Source organism: Micromys minutus (genome assembly GCF_963924665.1).
Source record: "Micromys minutus genome assembly, chromosome: 16".
NCBI classification, from domain to species: Eukaryota; Metazoa; Chordata; class Mammalia; order Rodentia; family Muridae; genus Micromys; species Micromys minutus.
Genome location: NC_137985.1, coordinates 45,694,797 through 45,711,377, shown reverse-complemented (window position 1 = coordinate 45,711,377; position 16,581 = coordinate 45,694,797). Strand labels below are relative to the sequence as shown.

Here is a 16,581-nt window from a genome sequence, read left to right as displayed (position 1 = left end):
AGCCATTTATTTGTCTCATACCAGCTCAATTTTAATTTTAAAGTGAAAATGTACAGGTGGGCAGGTTAAGCAACACCCTGTAGATTCATAACAAGGAGGAGCTGAATCTAGTTTTGTCCTACCACAAGCTAATTAGCTGCTCTCCAGCAGTAATTTATTTATTATCCACAGCACAGAAACACCACCCTGGAGTTGTGGTCCAATTATTAATTTAAATCAGTCATGGCCTGTGGTCAAAGTGAGCATTGTACTTTGAAAAAATGGTTTTACTAGCCAGCAATGTTCTTTGGGAGCCTGGTCCCACTAGCTGGCTTACTTGACCAGCCATGGATCTCATCTGCCCTTCCCCCCATCCCCCAATAGGGGAGGTTCCTGGTCTGTGTCAAACTCTCTGGTACATAAAAACCATGTAACAGTGGATCAGACAGGTTATCCCAGCAGCTTAAGAAGCAGCATATTTAATTTCATTTGTAGAAAAGAAGGGAGTAGTAATGGCTAGAGGCTGAGGTAGCCTTTATTTTAAAGTGCAGTCTACTTGCCAGGAATAAAGTAATAAGTAGGACCCATCCCAAGCAGCTGTCATTGACTGTGATGTTCATGCCAGCTAACCAGAGCCTGGTTGGTTCGGTTCTCACCAAACATTACAAGCAGAAAGCCCTTTGTAGTATGGCTGAACAGTGAGAAGAACGAGCCTTTAGGAAGGAGTCGTCTAGAGAACAAGGTGGAAATACTGAGGGGTCTGTGCCATTGCACACACTTAAGATGTTAAGCTGGCTGTGCTGGGGGCTAAGCCACCAGCCCTCCCCTTTGGTTGGTTCTGCAGCTGCAGAGAGGCCAGGAATATATATGAAGGGTTTTCCTTCCCTAGGGAAAGCACTTTGGTGGGACAACACTGCAGAGGTCGTCAACAGATAATCATCAAGACCACAAGGAACAAGGTATGGGGTCACAGGCAAATGGCTTTATTGGCTTATCCTTTAAAATGGGCTTGCCATCACAAAGCTTGGGAAGTTCAGACACTTCCAAAAGAGATGTTCAGACAAACCCCCTTCTAACCAGTCAAAGGGAAGGAACAGACGGCCCTAGACTGGCTCTGCAGCTTTTGAGTCCAGCCTACTCAGTATGAACCAGGCATGCTGGGCCTACTGCAAGCCATACATGTGCTTTTACTGTCTAAGAGTTCTAGAGTCTAGGTGCAGAAATGTTACTAGCAGACCTGAGCTTGTACCCTCGGTGACTCTGCCAAGGGAGGAAGGGGAGGAAAAAAACAGACTAGAGATGGGCCAGACACCCACCTTCTCAGCCTTTGTTAAGGGCCAAGTGTGGCTCTCTGGGCTTACTGTGGGAATGAACCATGGCAAAGCCACTAAGAAGCACAAAAGCTCAGTGTGGTACTGGCATCTCCAAAATACGTCCTGAAAATACAAATGAACAGACTCCATATGCAGACTAGAGGGGATTGAACTTAAAACATTTAAATATAAATCAAGCTATAACTTAAGTCACAACTAGAAGAGAAACAAGAAAACCCAGAAGGTGCTCAGCAATGGAGACTGCTGAACACATACACAGGACACCCCAAACACGAGGCTACTGAAGCGATGCCATTTTCATTGTGCCACGTTTACATTCGTCATGTACTAGTCCAGGCCATGCCACACTGCACCCGTCATGCTGTCTGGCACTGCACGCCAGTGCGGGGTCCATCCTCGTCCTCCTCATAGGCCTCCCTGTGCTGGCGCCAGCTCTGCTCGTTGGGATTGAACTCCTTCAACTCCACCTGATCCATGTCATCTGTGATCCTCACCTTCTGCCGAGGGGGAAGCAGAGCCTCCAGCTGAGGAAGCTTCTCCTGAGAAAGCCACTGTTTTTCAGGGAAGACTACCTGCAGAGGTGAGCACAAAGGGAGATGGGGCTTCTCTTCTTTCAGGGTAGGTGATGGTATGTCTCATGAGAGTAAAGAACACTTACTAAAAACTGTATGATCAGCATCCCCTTTTCCAGGGGGGCTTTGTAGATGGGCATTCCCTCGTTGCGGACACACTTCAGGTCCCCGTGCTTTATCACCTCACCTGCCACAAAGAAGGTTGACTTATGAAACAGGAAGATGACTTGCTGGGATTGGGAACTCAGAGGCCAAGAGTGGAAAAGCATAGCAGGAAGGAGAAAAGCCCTACCCACCTCTGCCCTCCCCTCTCCACTTCTGCCCTTCCCCTGCTGCCACACCCACAATTCCTCTAGAGGGAGTGCTTTGGCAAGGCAGGTAGCTCAACAATGAAAAGAGAAAATGAAACATAAACCAATAGAAAAGGAAATACTAAGAAGAAATCTCATCAAGTTTTCTAGATGCCTTGTCATTTCTCTCACCTAAGCAAGGAGTGGGTTTCTAAGGATTTATTTTTCTTCCCTCTGGGGCTTCCCCCTCATGAGCCCCACTTCTATCATTCACTCCCAGATTCCCCAAGCCTGGGGTCAGGGAAGGGGGCCAGAGTACTCTCCCGCCCCAGGGAATTGTCAGGATGACCTGACCTCTTCATCCACCTTATCCAAATGTGGGCTTTTCAAAGAAATCACACAAATGCTGCCAGCCCTAGCCTTCAGAAAGGCTATACAATCTGGGGATATGAGAATGTTTGGGGTTTGGTGACCTTAGGCCTGTGTAAAGTGCAATCCTTCAACTTTATGCCTCAAGTGACAGGAGGGACCTGGGAGATTGTTGAATGGAGCCTAAAGAAAGGCATCTCTGGCATTAGAACTTCACAGACTGCTTCAGAGTGCAGGGCTTGACTTGTATACATGTCCCTGATCTTGACTGAGTCTATGTAAGCACATGTGCATGTGTACCACAAATGGGGTAAAAAACTTAGTGGCAAATCTCATATTGGTGGAACTTGTATAGTTTTATCTCTACAACTTTTTGTAAGCTTGAAGTCTGTTTTTCTAAGACAGTGTCTTTCTTATGAGCTACCTCTCTCTCTCTCTCTCTCTCTCTCTCTATCTATCTATCTCTCTATCTCTCTATCTCTCTATCTCCCTCTCTCTTTCTCTCTTCTCATTCAAATAGCATCTTGCTTTAATGGACCAGGGTAGCTTCAATCTTGCAAATCCCTGGTTTCAGCCTACTGAGTGCTGGGATTATGTGTGTACACCATAATGCACAGCTGTAAATTTGAAACTCAGATGATTAAAATCACTATAAACAGATCAGTTTAGAAATGAAGTCTCGTTTGCTATCATCTCCAACAAAGGAGAAATGAGGAGGAGTCAGAGAAGGGTGCCACAGAAGACTGGAGAGAAGAGTAGCCAGGAAGGGGAAATGGGCAGAGGCAGGAGAGGTCCTGGAGATTGGCCACAGACACAGGTGCTCACCTGACCTGCCTGCAGTTCCCCAGGCCTGTGCTGCAGGCTTATCAGCCAGTTACCCACCTCCAGACCCTCATCATAGGTAAACCCTGCCTGTGTTGAGGCCCCAGGACACTTAGATTGCTCAGCTTCTTTGGAAGCATGCAGACATCTTAGCTGTGCACAACTGCCTTTGCCACTAGCCTAGCCTCTCTCTGCCTCAGATCCTTCTAGACAGGTGCTCTGTGCCCAGATAAAGCCATAACCTCTGTAAAGAGCAGCCTTCCTGGATTTGGAGAATATGGTGATTGTAAATGCTGAGAGACTGGACCCAGGATCCTGGGACCCTTTTTTAGCCCCAGTGGCAGCTCCTATGGGGGTGTGTGGTCAGTTCCCATGGAAGCCTCTCAAGACGTGCTCCCAGCTAATATTTTCCCCCCTTCAGAAAAATCCTATTTTAAAGTGTTTTCATGTGACAGCTCAGAACACAGAGGCACATGCAAAGACTCAGACAGACACACGTGACAGAAAAGGTCTGTTGCCGGCTGAGCTCTACTCCTCAAATGTTTACATTTTAAGCTTAGCTGGAAGATTACAGATAAAATTCCAGGCTCTAAAAATTATTATTTGAGAGTCCTCTTCCTAAGCTAGGGGACAATTAGAGAAATCCATCATATTCTCTGGCCATGGGTGGCTATCATAAGCAGGGCTAATGAGTTGGCACAGCAGGTAAGGCTCTAGCTGTGCAGACCTGATACCCGTCCTAAGTGTTATCTCCAGAGCCTCAGATAGCAGAGAACAGAATAGACTCTAACATTGTCCTCTCCACACACACACAACACCACAAGTTGTAAGACATTAAATTTAGGGCTGAAGAGATGGTTTGGATATTAATAGGTACTGTTCTTGTAGCTCAGGACCAGAGGTCAGTTCCTAGCACCTCTGTCAGATGACTCACAACTGCCTGAAACTCCAGCTCCAAGAAGAGCCTCTGGCCTCCAAGGGTACATTTACACTAGTACACACACCCACACAAGCACACATGCACACATGCATACCTAAAGATAAGGTATATCTTTAGAAGAATAAGATGATGTCATTACTCAGACACTCAGAACACGGAAGCGGCGCTTACCTGACTTAGACGAAATGATGAGGACTCGATCATCCAGCGTTTTTATTGTCTTCTTGAAGCCACAAAGAGCTTCAGAGAGCTGAATTTTCATTTTCATGATCAAATCATGGCCTCGTCTCTGAAAGACACTATGATCCTTCTGATCAAGCACAATTATGACATCACCAGGCTCCAGCTCAGGCTCCTGATCTCCTTCTCCATGAAACAGTATCTTTTGCCCATCCTTCATACCTATGGAACATCACCCTTCTGATTAGCCGCTTCTCACAGCCAGAGCTCAGAGCTTCTGAAGGGACAGAAATGGGGGGGGGGTCTTCTTAACTCATTAGCCCTCCCAGCCTCCCACGGGCAGTGTTGGTGGAGTGGCTAGGAAAATCACCAAGCAGAGCTTCAATTCCAACACAAACCCTGGATCAACAGCCATGAGGAAAAGGCAAATACGATTCCATATCCAGTCACATCACACTCCTCTGCCCCTGTGCTACACTAAGGACACACATGCCAAGGCCACCACCCACTTCCTGGTACACATGGACCATGGCTCTACAGCTTGAAGAGGAGATTTTCTTAAGATGTTGGTTTATAGTCACAAGGTTAAGGAAGTCTTTTAGCAGCTGACAGTTGGGGCTTTGGTTTCATCTGAGGTTTGATATATTTGTTAGATCAGAAAGCCAAAGAATCCGGAGTTTTGGAAAAACAGAGGGGACAGAAGTGGGCCTTAAGATGATGGTGTCAGTCAAAACAGCAAAGGAAGGCACTGCATCTGGGAGAATCTGGGGCAGCGCAGGGGAGGCGGGGAAGGGGAGCTAGCATACAGGTCCAGAAACCTTTACAAGCTCTGGCAGCCAATGAGCAATAGAAGCCATTGGGAAAAATACTTCAGAAGATTCATAAGGGATGCACTGGAAAGGACAGGTAAGGGCAGCTGAACAGAGTAGGGGGTCAAAACTTTCAGAGAGTCGGGAAAACCTCTAAGAGTTTCAGGCCAGGTCATAGGAAGGAGACCTGAAAAGGGACTCCTGGCAGCCTTTGGGTAAACATGCTGCCACACAGAGCCACATCCCTGACACCGACACCCTGCGTGTGCCATGATTAGCACGTGGGCCCCTCCAGCGTTAAGTGCTCCGTCTCACCTTTCTCCACGTGTACCTCGATAATCTTCTTCTCTCGAGTAACCTTGGCACCGTTGCAGTTCTCACAGCGGTCCTTGGGGTTGATGCGCTCTCCCTGGCCCTTGCACTCAATGCACACAGTCTGGATCTGCTGCACCATGCCTGGCCCAATCTGCTGGATGTGGATCTGCATCCCCCGCCCCTTGCACAGAGGACACTTCTCCACGGATCCCTTTTTCCCACCAATGCCTGTGGAGGTGGGAGACAAGCAGACCAATTGTGTTCATGTCAGCAGGAAGCTGCCTTTCCCACTGGGCACTGTGCTTAGCATCCTATAGTTATTAAGACAACGTGGGGTGTTTGTTAGAGAACAGTCAGCAGATCATATCTAGATGCTAACATCTAACCTCCGGGGTGCTCACACCTGTACCACGGGTGCACAACAGTCTGGGACCACAGGAAACTGTGGGACATAAGCCTCCTCAGTGCAGGCCACCCTATAGATCAGGCATTCTTTGTGTAACAACATGGGTCTTAGGGTCACCACATTTTACTTTTCTTGAAAATTCACATTTTCAACATTAAATAAGGGCTTACTGGGACACTGGCGCACTCACTCATGCCCTGTGATAGCAGACCAAGATGTCTGCTGTCTCACACTTGACAGGAAAACTCTGCCAACCCCTACATTAGGAGAACTGTCCAGATTTTTGAAACTTTTAGAATAAATGCCAACATACTGAATAGATGCCCAGCCCAGTAAAATAAAGCATTTAGACAGATACGGCTTCAGGGTTCCCTGCTTATAAGCCCTACTTGAACCCCACATTTGACAAGATCAGTTATTTCTCTCTGAGCTGGGAAACGAGCAGAAAAAGGATCTGGGCTGTGAGAAGCATTCCGATATTAGTTTTTACCTTCACATTTCTCACAAATTATATTTTTCTGAAGGGCTAGTTTCTTAGTGATCCCATTATATAAGTCTTCCAACGTTACTGACAGCTGGTGCACAACATTCTTGCCTGTCGGGAGACAAAGAGCCAGTTAGTGGGACTAGCTAGGCCACCACCTCACGCCATACCCCAAAACGCTTCTGGGGGCCCACCCCACCCCAGGAAGTAATGCATCATTCATCCAACCTATCCTATCAGTCCCTGCCAAGATGGAGAGCTAACGGCTGTCTACCTATAAGCTGGTTATCCAGTCATTTAGAGAAGTCAGCAAAAGGACTGTCCATTTTCATTTTTCTGAGGACACAGAAAGAAAAGTCAGTTAAGCAATAAATCTAAGTCCTCCACAGGACACAACCCTTTCCTCAGAGATGGAAGCTGACAGTCTACAGCTCCTTCACTGGAACTCTTGCTTGGGCGCGGAGCCTTTTGCTTAAGCTCTTCTGTAGAATATGGCCAGGGAGGAGTGCTTTTCTCTGACCAAATCTCTCATCTGCATTCAGAATGGAGGAGTTGGACTTCAGGATGCAGTCTGGCTACACTGGTCCTGTGCCCACTCCCAGGGACCAATGCAGCAAACACATCCCTGTTGCCCGGGCATTCTAGCAGCCACTGAGACAAGGTGTCCTGGGTTTTGGTTGTCGACTTTGAGAGATGACTTAATTAAAGGTGTGAAGCTTTTCATTTCAGGATAGCTAGAGAGCTGGGCAGGAGAACACCCAAAGTTTTAATCATGTTCACACTGCCAAGCTCATGAACCGGCAGTACGCCCCCAGGAGTGGGGAAGGACTTTTCTCTCATAAACACTTCCTGGTTTTCAGTACACCATGTTCATAGAATTGACAGCCATGCTTTTAAAAACTTAAGGCCAATTATAACGTGAGAACAAATACAGTTATCCAGGGGCTCTTGCTGAGCAAAGACACACTTCTTAAAACTAATGAGTGTACTTCTCCAATCTAGCAGTGCACTTAAGCTTGGCTGTCTTTATGGTTTTAGGATCCAGGGTGGATTATCTGCAGTGAACTGACAGGGGAGGGGCTATCAGCAGAGACAGACCATTCAGCCACACAGCAGCAGGCTGAAGTAAAGAAGTGTGGCTGAGGGCGGGGCTCCCTCCATGAGGTGCTTTGAGGTAGAAGCAGGGAGACTACAAGCTCCAGATCACCCCTCAGCTACACAGGGAATCTGGAGACAGCCTAGGACACATTAAACCCTGACTCAGAATAGGAGGTGGGAGCAGGAAGAGGGTCAGGGGCAGTTGAACCCCAGCTAGTGTGTGTGGGGGAGGGTGAGGGGGTCATTTACCTGCTAGGGTTGAAGCTGCTAACCGGAATAGATTACAAAACAACTCTGTTTCTCAGAACATCTGATGCTGGCTGGGGATGAGGCCGCCCTGAACATTCAGTGTCCTGACCAGAACAATGAGAGAGTCTGCAGGCCGGGGCCCAGCCCCTTTGGACACTTCAGTTCCAGGCCCAGAACTCAGTAACACTGCTGCTCTGCTCTCCTGGGTGCCAGTATACACATGCTCCTCTATCTGTCTATAATCCATCTGCTCCTTTTTATATGGGGCATTGGAAAGGTGTCAGGTAATTAAATACACAAGAGATTCCAGCGGCCTGCACACTAATAAAGTTCAAAACTAACAATCTCCGATATCTACACTTTTGAAAAGTATGCTCCATCCTGACTCCTGCAATAGAGACACTATAAACCTTGCTTACATTTCTTTTCTTTACAAGCATTTATAGGCTGGGAAGATGCTCAGAGGGTAAGGGCATTTGCTGCCAGACCTGAAGACCTGAGTTCAATCTATAGAATCTACATGACAGAAGAGAGAACCAATTCTTGCAAGTTGTCTTCTGACTTACACACCTATACACACCTACACCCACCCACACACAAATGGGAAAAAATTAATTAAAACCATTTACCTCTTCTCTCTCTAGTCATCCGTCCTCCACCACCAAAAAACATGTCAAAGATATCCATGGGGGAAGAGAAGCTGGGGCTACCCGATCCCCCTTCTTTAATTGCCTGTTCTCCACCTTGGTCATAGATATCTCTTTTCTTTGGATCTGAAAGTACTTCATATGCCTGGGATATAAGTTTAAACTTTGGAGAGAAAGAGATAGAGAAGGGGGGAGGGAGAGAGAATGATTATAAATGAGTCCCAGGGAAATTTGCAATGTTTTCCCATAAGCAAGCGTATCTGTAAATTTAATCACAAGCCACTCCCTCCAACTGTTAGGTCTATATATTTGCTGTCAAAGGGCAAACATAAGGAACTTTGTTATGGAGATATTTCAAGAACAGGGATGGAAAGAAGTGGGGAGGGAGAGCTCTTCATCACTTGGCAGCACCGGCCAGAAGACACGAGTCCAGCAGGAGACCCCAAGGCTTCATTTACAAGTGCTGCAGCCCAGGGCTCCAGGTGCTACCATGGCTTCCAGCTACAGGAATGGCTTCACTAGACTGCAAGTGTGAAATCCAACCACAGCCACCAAGAGCACCTTTGGCATGCCAGACCCTGTGTAGCTGTGCTGTCCTCCCAGCCCTGCCTGTCCAGCATCTCCCTGCTCCGTCCCAGCAATGCCAGCCTCACCTGCCAACAAACCCTGTGCTGCTTCGTCTCCATCTATAGCTCTGGAACTCTGACAGACACAATGCCCTACGTGTGGCATGCCTTCTAAAACTACCACCAGAATCAAATGGTAAGTAAAGAACTAGAAAACCCAAACTGAGAAAGGACACCCTATGAGTGGTTATGCACAGGTAAAAATGGTTATAAAGAGTTATAACACACGTCCCAGGGGTCCTACGGCAAACACAGGTCTTCCAACTTCTGCTCAAAGCCATCCTTTCCCAGGGAGCCTAAACTTTCAAACTGCAAGCCCACCCACGGTCTCCCAGCCCCTTCCAAAGGCATTTCTTTCTGCCACGCTTTACAATGATCCACACTGTTGCCCACTGCAAGATAGGCCTCATGAAGGTACGTAGCTTGAGATACCAAGGGCATCTTTGAGCCTACAACTGTGTCTGCCATGTGGGCAGTATTTGGCAACTATCTGTTAAACGAACTGCTCAATTCTGGAAGTTTAGATAAGAATAAACGAGGTTGGTTCTTGACCTTCCCAGCGCTAATCATTACTTGGAAGGAGAGAAGTATAAAGTATCCTGCATGACTTCTTAGAACCTATGGGGAAAATAAATACCACAAAGACACAAAACAGACAGATGTTAAGTCACTCCATGTTCCACAGATTCCTGACCAAGACCTAATAATAAGCAGGAGCAACAAACAGGCATCAGTAAACAAAAACAACAAAAAAAAAAAAAACAGGATTTAAAAAGTTTCAATTAAGCCTTTTATGTATGTGTGTGTATGTGAATACACACATGTGCATGTAGGCACCATGGAGGCCAGAAGAGGACACACAGATCCCTGGTGCTGCAGTTACAGGGTGTGAGCCACCTGACAGGGGTGCCGGGAACTGAATTGGGCGCTCTTAGCCTCTGAGGCATCTCTGCAGCCCCTGGAGTGAGTATTAAAAACCTTCATGGGGCGGGGAGGATGATTCAGGAGGTACACATTCCTGCCATACTGACCTAAGTTCAGATCCCCAGAACACATGAAAAAGAGCTTATGTGGTCTGAGCTTTCATAATCCTACAGCGTAGGAGGAGAGACAAGAGGTGTTGCCTGGAAGCTCTGGGGCCAACTAGCCTTGAGTACACTGCACAGTAACGGAAACAAAAGATGCCCGGCCTCAAAAACAAGGTCAGCTCCACATAGATGCCATTGGCATGCGTGCACCTACCCTCCAACACACACAAAGCCATCAGCATCACATACGCAACAGTTTATATTCTGAGTTTAGCTCCCATAATGGTTCCCCCCAAGGAAGTGAGGATCACACACTACCACTGTTTTCTCCAGCAAAACAAAAACATAAAAAACACACCACCAACCGGAGGCATGAGGATTAAATACCTTCTGGAAGGTCAGAAAGTAAGTAGGCTAGCCTGCCACCAGGGGCTTCTGGGTTCTCTGAAGGTCAGTGTGCTCAAGAGGGCCCCACTCACACTCACCAGACACCCCGGATGCCCCAAAGAGGCTTGGGTTTAACAGATGAAGTGAAGAATAGAAAAAAAAATGCCTTGTCACTTGGATGATTCAATTATAGGCCAGACCTGATGGAATAGTCCTCCTTACTCCAGGGAACCTGTTCACCCTGGGGTTTAATTCAGCTCCTTGGAAAACCTCCTTTCCTCCCTGTTGGGATTAGTGCTCTATGGTCTTTGCCACAGACCTTCCATGGAAAGACGGTTCAGCTGAGAAATGGCTCTGAGAACCACATCACAACCTGGAAAAGTGCTTATGAGCAAGTACTAAGAAGAAGGGAAAACTCCAGGTAAATAGCTCACTCCCATAATCTCTTCACCCAAGGAAGCTCAGGCAGGATGGTTGGCATGAAGCCCCTCTAGACTACTGATACTTTGTAACAAAGCAAAAACAAAAACAAAAGGAAGGGAGGGATGGAGGGAGAAAGGGAAGGAAGGAGGGGTGAGACCCTGGAGAGACACAGGGTTGGGCTGGACATGCTCCAGATGGCTCTTCCTCTGTATTCTAAAACTTCCATCCAGAGACTCAAACATCCCAGATTGTCCATGAATTTACTATGAAGCCCAAATAGCCTTGAACTTCAGATCCACTTGCTTTTATCTCCCAAGTGCTACGATTGCAGGCTGTACCATCAAACCTGGCTTACATGGCACTGGGGACCAAACCCAGGGCACTGTGCATGCTATAGGTAAGTACTATACCAACTGAGCTAGATTCCCCAGCCCATATTCTGAAATTTTCTGCATTGTTACAGTCTGCTAAGATTTTTATCTTGAACATCTGTTACTAAAACTAAAATGTATGAGGAAACTGGCCAAAAGACCCAACGCATCTCCATAAATGATCTGTTACGATCACCCCTGGAAGGGACTATTCTTGCTAACCTGCCACCCTGTGTCTTGCAGAAAGCCAACTGCAGCTACAAGAAGCACAGACTTCATGTGGGGCAGAATGGCTGACAACAAACACAGACTGCCCACTGCTTAGCAACACAGGACAACAGAGCAGAAAACAAAGACCAACACACTGCTGGCTTCTCAGCTATCCCAGGACTTGGTGGAACTCACTCAGTCTAGTTTTGAAGACATTAATAATACATGACAAACTTGGGTGAGAAAAAAAACAAAACAAATTCCCACCTGTAGCATACAGAGTAGTCCAAAACTACATACAGATTCTCACAAATACCTGAAAAAGCCTGCATGCACAAAGCCCAGCGCATCCAAGGACCAGAAGAGAAGCTGTGTGTTGTGAGAATGAACGAGCAATAGCTCTCTGGGGAATTCCACAGCAGTTTCCACAAACTGTGTCCCCGGTCTCCTCGTCCCCTCAGATTTGCCAATCCACATTTCCCCAGTCCCTCTTCACGGTGCCCTCCCTCCCACTGTCAGACGTCTCCTGCTTACACACAGAATTAAAGAATTAAAGTCTTTTTCTTCTGATCTCATTCCTCAGCCAGCCAACAAACATTTTAGCATCTATATGGCCCGTCTAGACTCATCCATGCCCTTAAGTGGAACAGGCATCAGACCACTAAGGGTCATCTCGGTGATAAGGCTGAAGGCTAGTCAGCCAGTCTGTGGTCAGGGGTGACCTCTGCCACAAGGTCTTAGTAAAGAACTAAAGAAACTGGGTCACCCCTTCATGGAAAGTGGGGAGGGGAGTGTATTTCTGACAGTGGGTACACACTGCCCTCCTCCCAGCAAAGAAAGAGGGACCTTCCACATACTACTTTGTCAAAGAATTATTTATGTGACACTACCTTGTGTACCTGGCTATAAATAAATATTAGTTTAAAACAAGGGCAAATAACCTGCCCAGGCAGGTGTGTAGGGGTGAAAGCTACTCACCATGCAGAGGGCAAATATAATTTGCTCTTAAAGCTTGGCCACAACAAAAGCACTCTCTTTTCAGATGGTAAGCAAACAGCAGGGACCACCTCTTGGTGACTCAGGGGTGACCTGACACCAGAGTGGAGGAAGGCTTTCCCCCACATTGCCTGCTGAAACAGAAGAAAACTCAGAAACCTTGAGGCTCTTCCTAAAGAAGAATTGTCTGCAGGAGGGAGAGATGGAGGGACGGAGGTGGAGGAATGTAGAGATCCTGCTCTTTCAGAGGACCAAGGTTCAATTCCTAACACCAATATAGTGGTTAACAACTGTCTGTAACTTCAGTTCCAGGGGTTTCAACACCTTCTTCTGGCCTCCAAGGGCACCAGGCAGTCATGCGGTACACAAAGATACATCCAGGCAAAACATCCACACATACACAAAAATATATATAAAAAAACTCAGCGGTCTATAACTGAACAGAGGGAACACGTCGGTGAATCACCAACACAACGCAGAAAGCTGGTGACTTTAAAAGCTACAGTAAGCCACCTAAATATAGATGAGAAGGGACACAAATGGGTATAATGGTCTTACAGGGAGGCATTTTAAACTTGTGACAGCCACATTCGGCACATGTGGCTAAATATAAATATTCTATCATTGCCGCCAGCAGCCAACCTTCCCTTAGCAGCTTGCCTGCTCCCGCTTGGAATTACTAATGCAGACAGGTATTCTGATCCGAGTGTCATTTCCACAGGTCTAAATGCTAGACAGGGTGAACGGTGGCCCCAAAAGTGGTCCAGGTGTGCCTGCCATAAGCTCCCACCATGACACCGGCTCCCCAGACTCATCTAGGACAGCCAAAGTCAGTTTGTTTGTTTGTTTGGTTGGTTGGTTGGTTTGGGGTTTGTTTTGTTTTTAAAGGCAAGAAGTGAAGAAAGAAACAGGATAGCTAGCCAGCTCTCCTTGCAATGGCTGGTACTTTGAGTCGCCTATTCAGGTGGGTCACGTCCTCTTTGGGAACAAAGAGAAGAATGCCTTATTACTGTAAACAGGATGGACACAGTTTAAATTAGGACACCAATATGGGGAGCACTTCAGCCTATTATCTGTCTGTATTTATGGTCAACTGTGGGTCATTTGTCACAGGAAACCTGGAGTTCTCACTATAAACAGATGTGTCAGGTTACAGATTTCTGCATCCCTGGTTAATAACAGACAACAAAAAAAAGTGACCATTCCGTGTCTGAAAACTCTTATCAGGCAGGAGGTGGCCTCACAGATCAAATCCGCTCAGTCCCTCTCAAGAGAGACACAGGGTTTGTTTAAGGTACAACTCAGATCACAGGAACTCATCCCTAGGGCTTATGCAACACGCGGAACATAAACACAATATCTCGCTGCCAGGGTGCCCACCAAGTACATAGCTTCTGTTCACCAGGGTTTCTGGTTTGCCGGCGACCTCTCCCTTAGGAATGCCAGCATTACCTCGGAGAGCCGGGCTCCCATAGGTCAGTCCTGGAGCCCCATCAGGGTCCTCACAGCCGGGAGGCAGGGGCTCCAGAAACACTTGTAGAGTAAACCGAGGCACGGATGGCTCTGGGACTGGCCATCCTTGCTAGGTGCCCCCAAAGCCTGCGCCCCGCGGCCTCCCTCGGGCTGGCGCGGCGCCTGGAGAGAGCGTCTGCGCCGCCTTCAATAATTCACAGCCCGGGTCCTCCCGTGACCCCGTCGCCCCGCGGGGCCCCGCACCTTCTCGCCCTCATCCGGGTTCTTGTCCGGGTGGTACTTGAGCGCCAGCTTCCGATAGGCCTTCTTGATCTCCTCCGGGGACGCGCTGGGCTTCACCCCCAGGATGTCATAGTACTGGGTCTCCTTCACCATCTTGTCTCTGCGGGGTGGGGCGGGCGAGGCGGGTCAGCGCGTCCCCGACGCCCCCGGCCCGCGCCCCAGCCGCCGGCCTGAGCGTCACCGTCTCGGTCGCGGCCGCTTCCCGGAGCTCCGTCCCGAGCGTGCGCCCGGGCCCCTCTTGCGCTCCCGGCACCGCCGCACTCGAGCCGCCGGCACCTCCGCCGCGGGCTTTTATTCGGCGCCGGCGGAAGGTTCCGCCAGGAGGCGTGACGCCACAAAGGCCCAGAACGTTCGCGGAGGTTCCGGCGGCTCCGGGGCTCGGTTGTCCGGCCGGCCGGGCGCGCGTGCTCACCCTTTCTCCTCGGAAGTCTGCTCCTCGGGCTGGCCGTCCGACTCCCCGGAGCTCCAGTTCTGACTGCCGCCCCGGGCCATGTTGGGGTGCTTGGGGTTGGAGGGCTTCGGCGTGGAGGGTTCGGGCTTCGGCGTGGAGGGTTCGGGCTTCGGCCTGGAGGGTTCCAGCTTCGTGGTGGAGGGCGGTCGCTGCCGATTGTCACGCCGCCCCGAGGCTGGCCCCTTGTCCTTCCGTGGGTCCGCGGGGTTGGGCCTCTCTGGGATCCGCTGCCCTGCTGGAAGGCCTCGAGTGCGCGAACCCTGGGTGGAGGAGAGCTTGGACTGGGAGGCCAGCGTGCGTGCCGGCCCCACCCGGCCTCTGCCTCGGGGTGTGGCCCCCTTCTGTTCGGTCACTGCAGGGGTGTGCTCTGGGGTCTGTCTAGGATTGTTGCATTTTTGTGGGTGTTGGAGTGGATGGCCGCCTTCTGTGGTGGTGTTGAGATCCTGAGGTTGCTGGTTCCTCCTAGGCATCTTGAAAACTGGGTGACCCTTAGCCTTTGAAGATGTGAACAGCGGCCTTCAGGTGGCCTGAGGTTGGACACCGGCCTCTCTGCAGCCCACAGCTGGAAACCTCATAAGTACCCCAAGGGTGAGGAGTGACGTCTCCCAGCTGTGAGCAGTGATGACGTCTGTCTCTTGTGGACAGTGACATCTTCCCAAGTCTTTCAAGGGTGGGCAGTGGTCTCTCCTTTTCTCAGGAATGGGAATCCCAATCACCACCACCACCACTACACACACACACACACACACACACCAGTACATAAATGGACCAAGGCAGAGCAATGGGTTGGGTGACCCAGTTCTCTACTTATCTAGGCTGCTTTCAACGACTCCCATGATTAAGACTACTGAAAAAAAAAAAAAGTGGGTGTGGACTGGCCACTGCAGCGCTATCAGAATGCTGCAGACCCTTCTGGCTTTCTTAGGGTTCTGTTGGTGCAAACTTTATCCAGGAGAAGAAACCACCCTGTCCAGCTCCCTGGAGTCCCCTGACCGGGGTTTTGATCAGGTGGCTGAAGCTCTTTCATGTGGGCGAGAGGGATACAAACGACTTAATAACCAAGAGAAATTAAACCAAGCTGCTAGCTTCTTTTCCAGGGAACATGGTAATTCTGGATCTTGCTCTTGTAGAGCAGTCCCTTTTGGGCAGATTCAGCACTGGAGGTCAGGAATTTGTGAACCCATTCCCGTATCTTTTCACCTACATGAACCTCTGCATCTGGGCTTATTTCCCCACTAGCAGGACATGTTCACTGTCAAGTTCTGGTCATTCTCACAGGACAAAGGATCAAAGACAATGATTGGCTATAAAGCCTCCTGTGAGGAACCTGACTTGCTCCTGGGGTCACTTAGAAACATTTTTCTTTTTTTCCTGTTTTGTTACTGATGTTGCTCTTGAAACAGGGTCTTGCAAAATAGCTCAGACTGGCCCTTAAACTCAGGATCCTCCTGCCCTAGGCTCCCAAATGCTGGGATTATAAACATGAGGCATTACACTTAGCTCATTGGAAAACTTCTAAAACTCCAGGCTACAACGCAGTTACCACAGAGCTTCCAGGGAGGGTGCAGGCAAGATGTCAAGTGGGCCTAGTGCCACAGCTAGAGCTGGGAACGCAGTGCAGCTTCACGGTTTTACCCTGCTTCCATTCTGTGGACCAGTGGCGTAGGAGAGGCAGGGATGAAGGATGGCTTAGGTGTGGTTATAACCTAGAAACAGTTCTCAGTTTATAGCTGACTGGCCTCAAACTTGTGCCCTTAACTTTCCAAATGTTGGGTTTATACGGGTGCACTGCGGTGTGTTACCCAGCACATTATTTCTTTCTATTTTTGGACAAGGTTTC

The 16,581-nt window shown here is 48.7% G+C and overlaps 1 protein-coding gene across 1 annotated transcript; it reads right to left on the bottom strand.

Annotated features, from left to right (window-relative positions):
* Positions 1-18: 18 nt before the first annotated feature.
* Positions 19-14,574, bottom strand: DNAJA4 (DnaJ heat shock protein family (Hsp40) member A4). Its single transcript, XM_080930627.1, has 7 exons — positions 14,252-14,574; positions 8,477-8,657; positions 6,507-6,611; positions 5,611-5,838; positions 4,478-4,708; positions 1,972-2,072; positions 19-1,885 (listed from the first exon to the last, which is right to left on the bottom strand). Exons 1-7 carry the CDS (start codon positions 14,381-14,383, stop codon positions 1,670-1,672), a joined length of 1,194 nt encoding a protein of 397 aa, XP_080786753.1. The 5' UTR covers positions 14,384-14,574; the 3' UTR covers positions 19-1,669.
* Between the last annotated feature and the right edge of the window lie 2,007 nt (positions 14,575-16,581).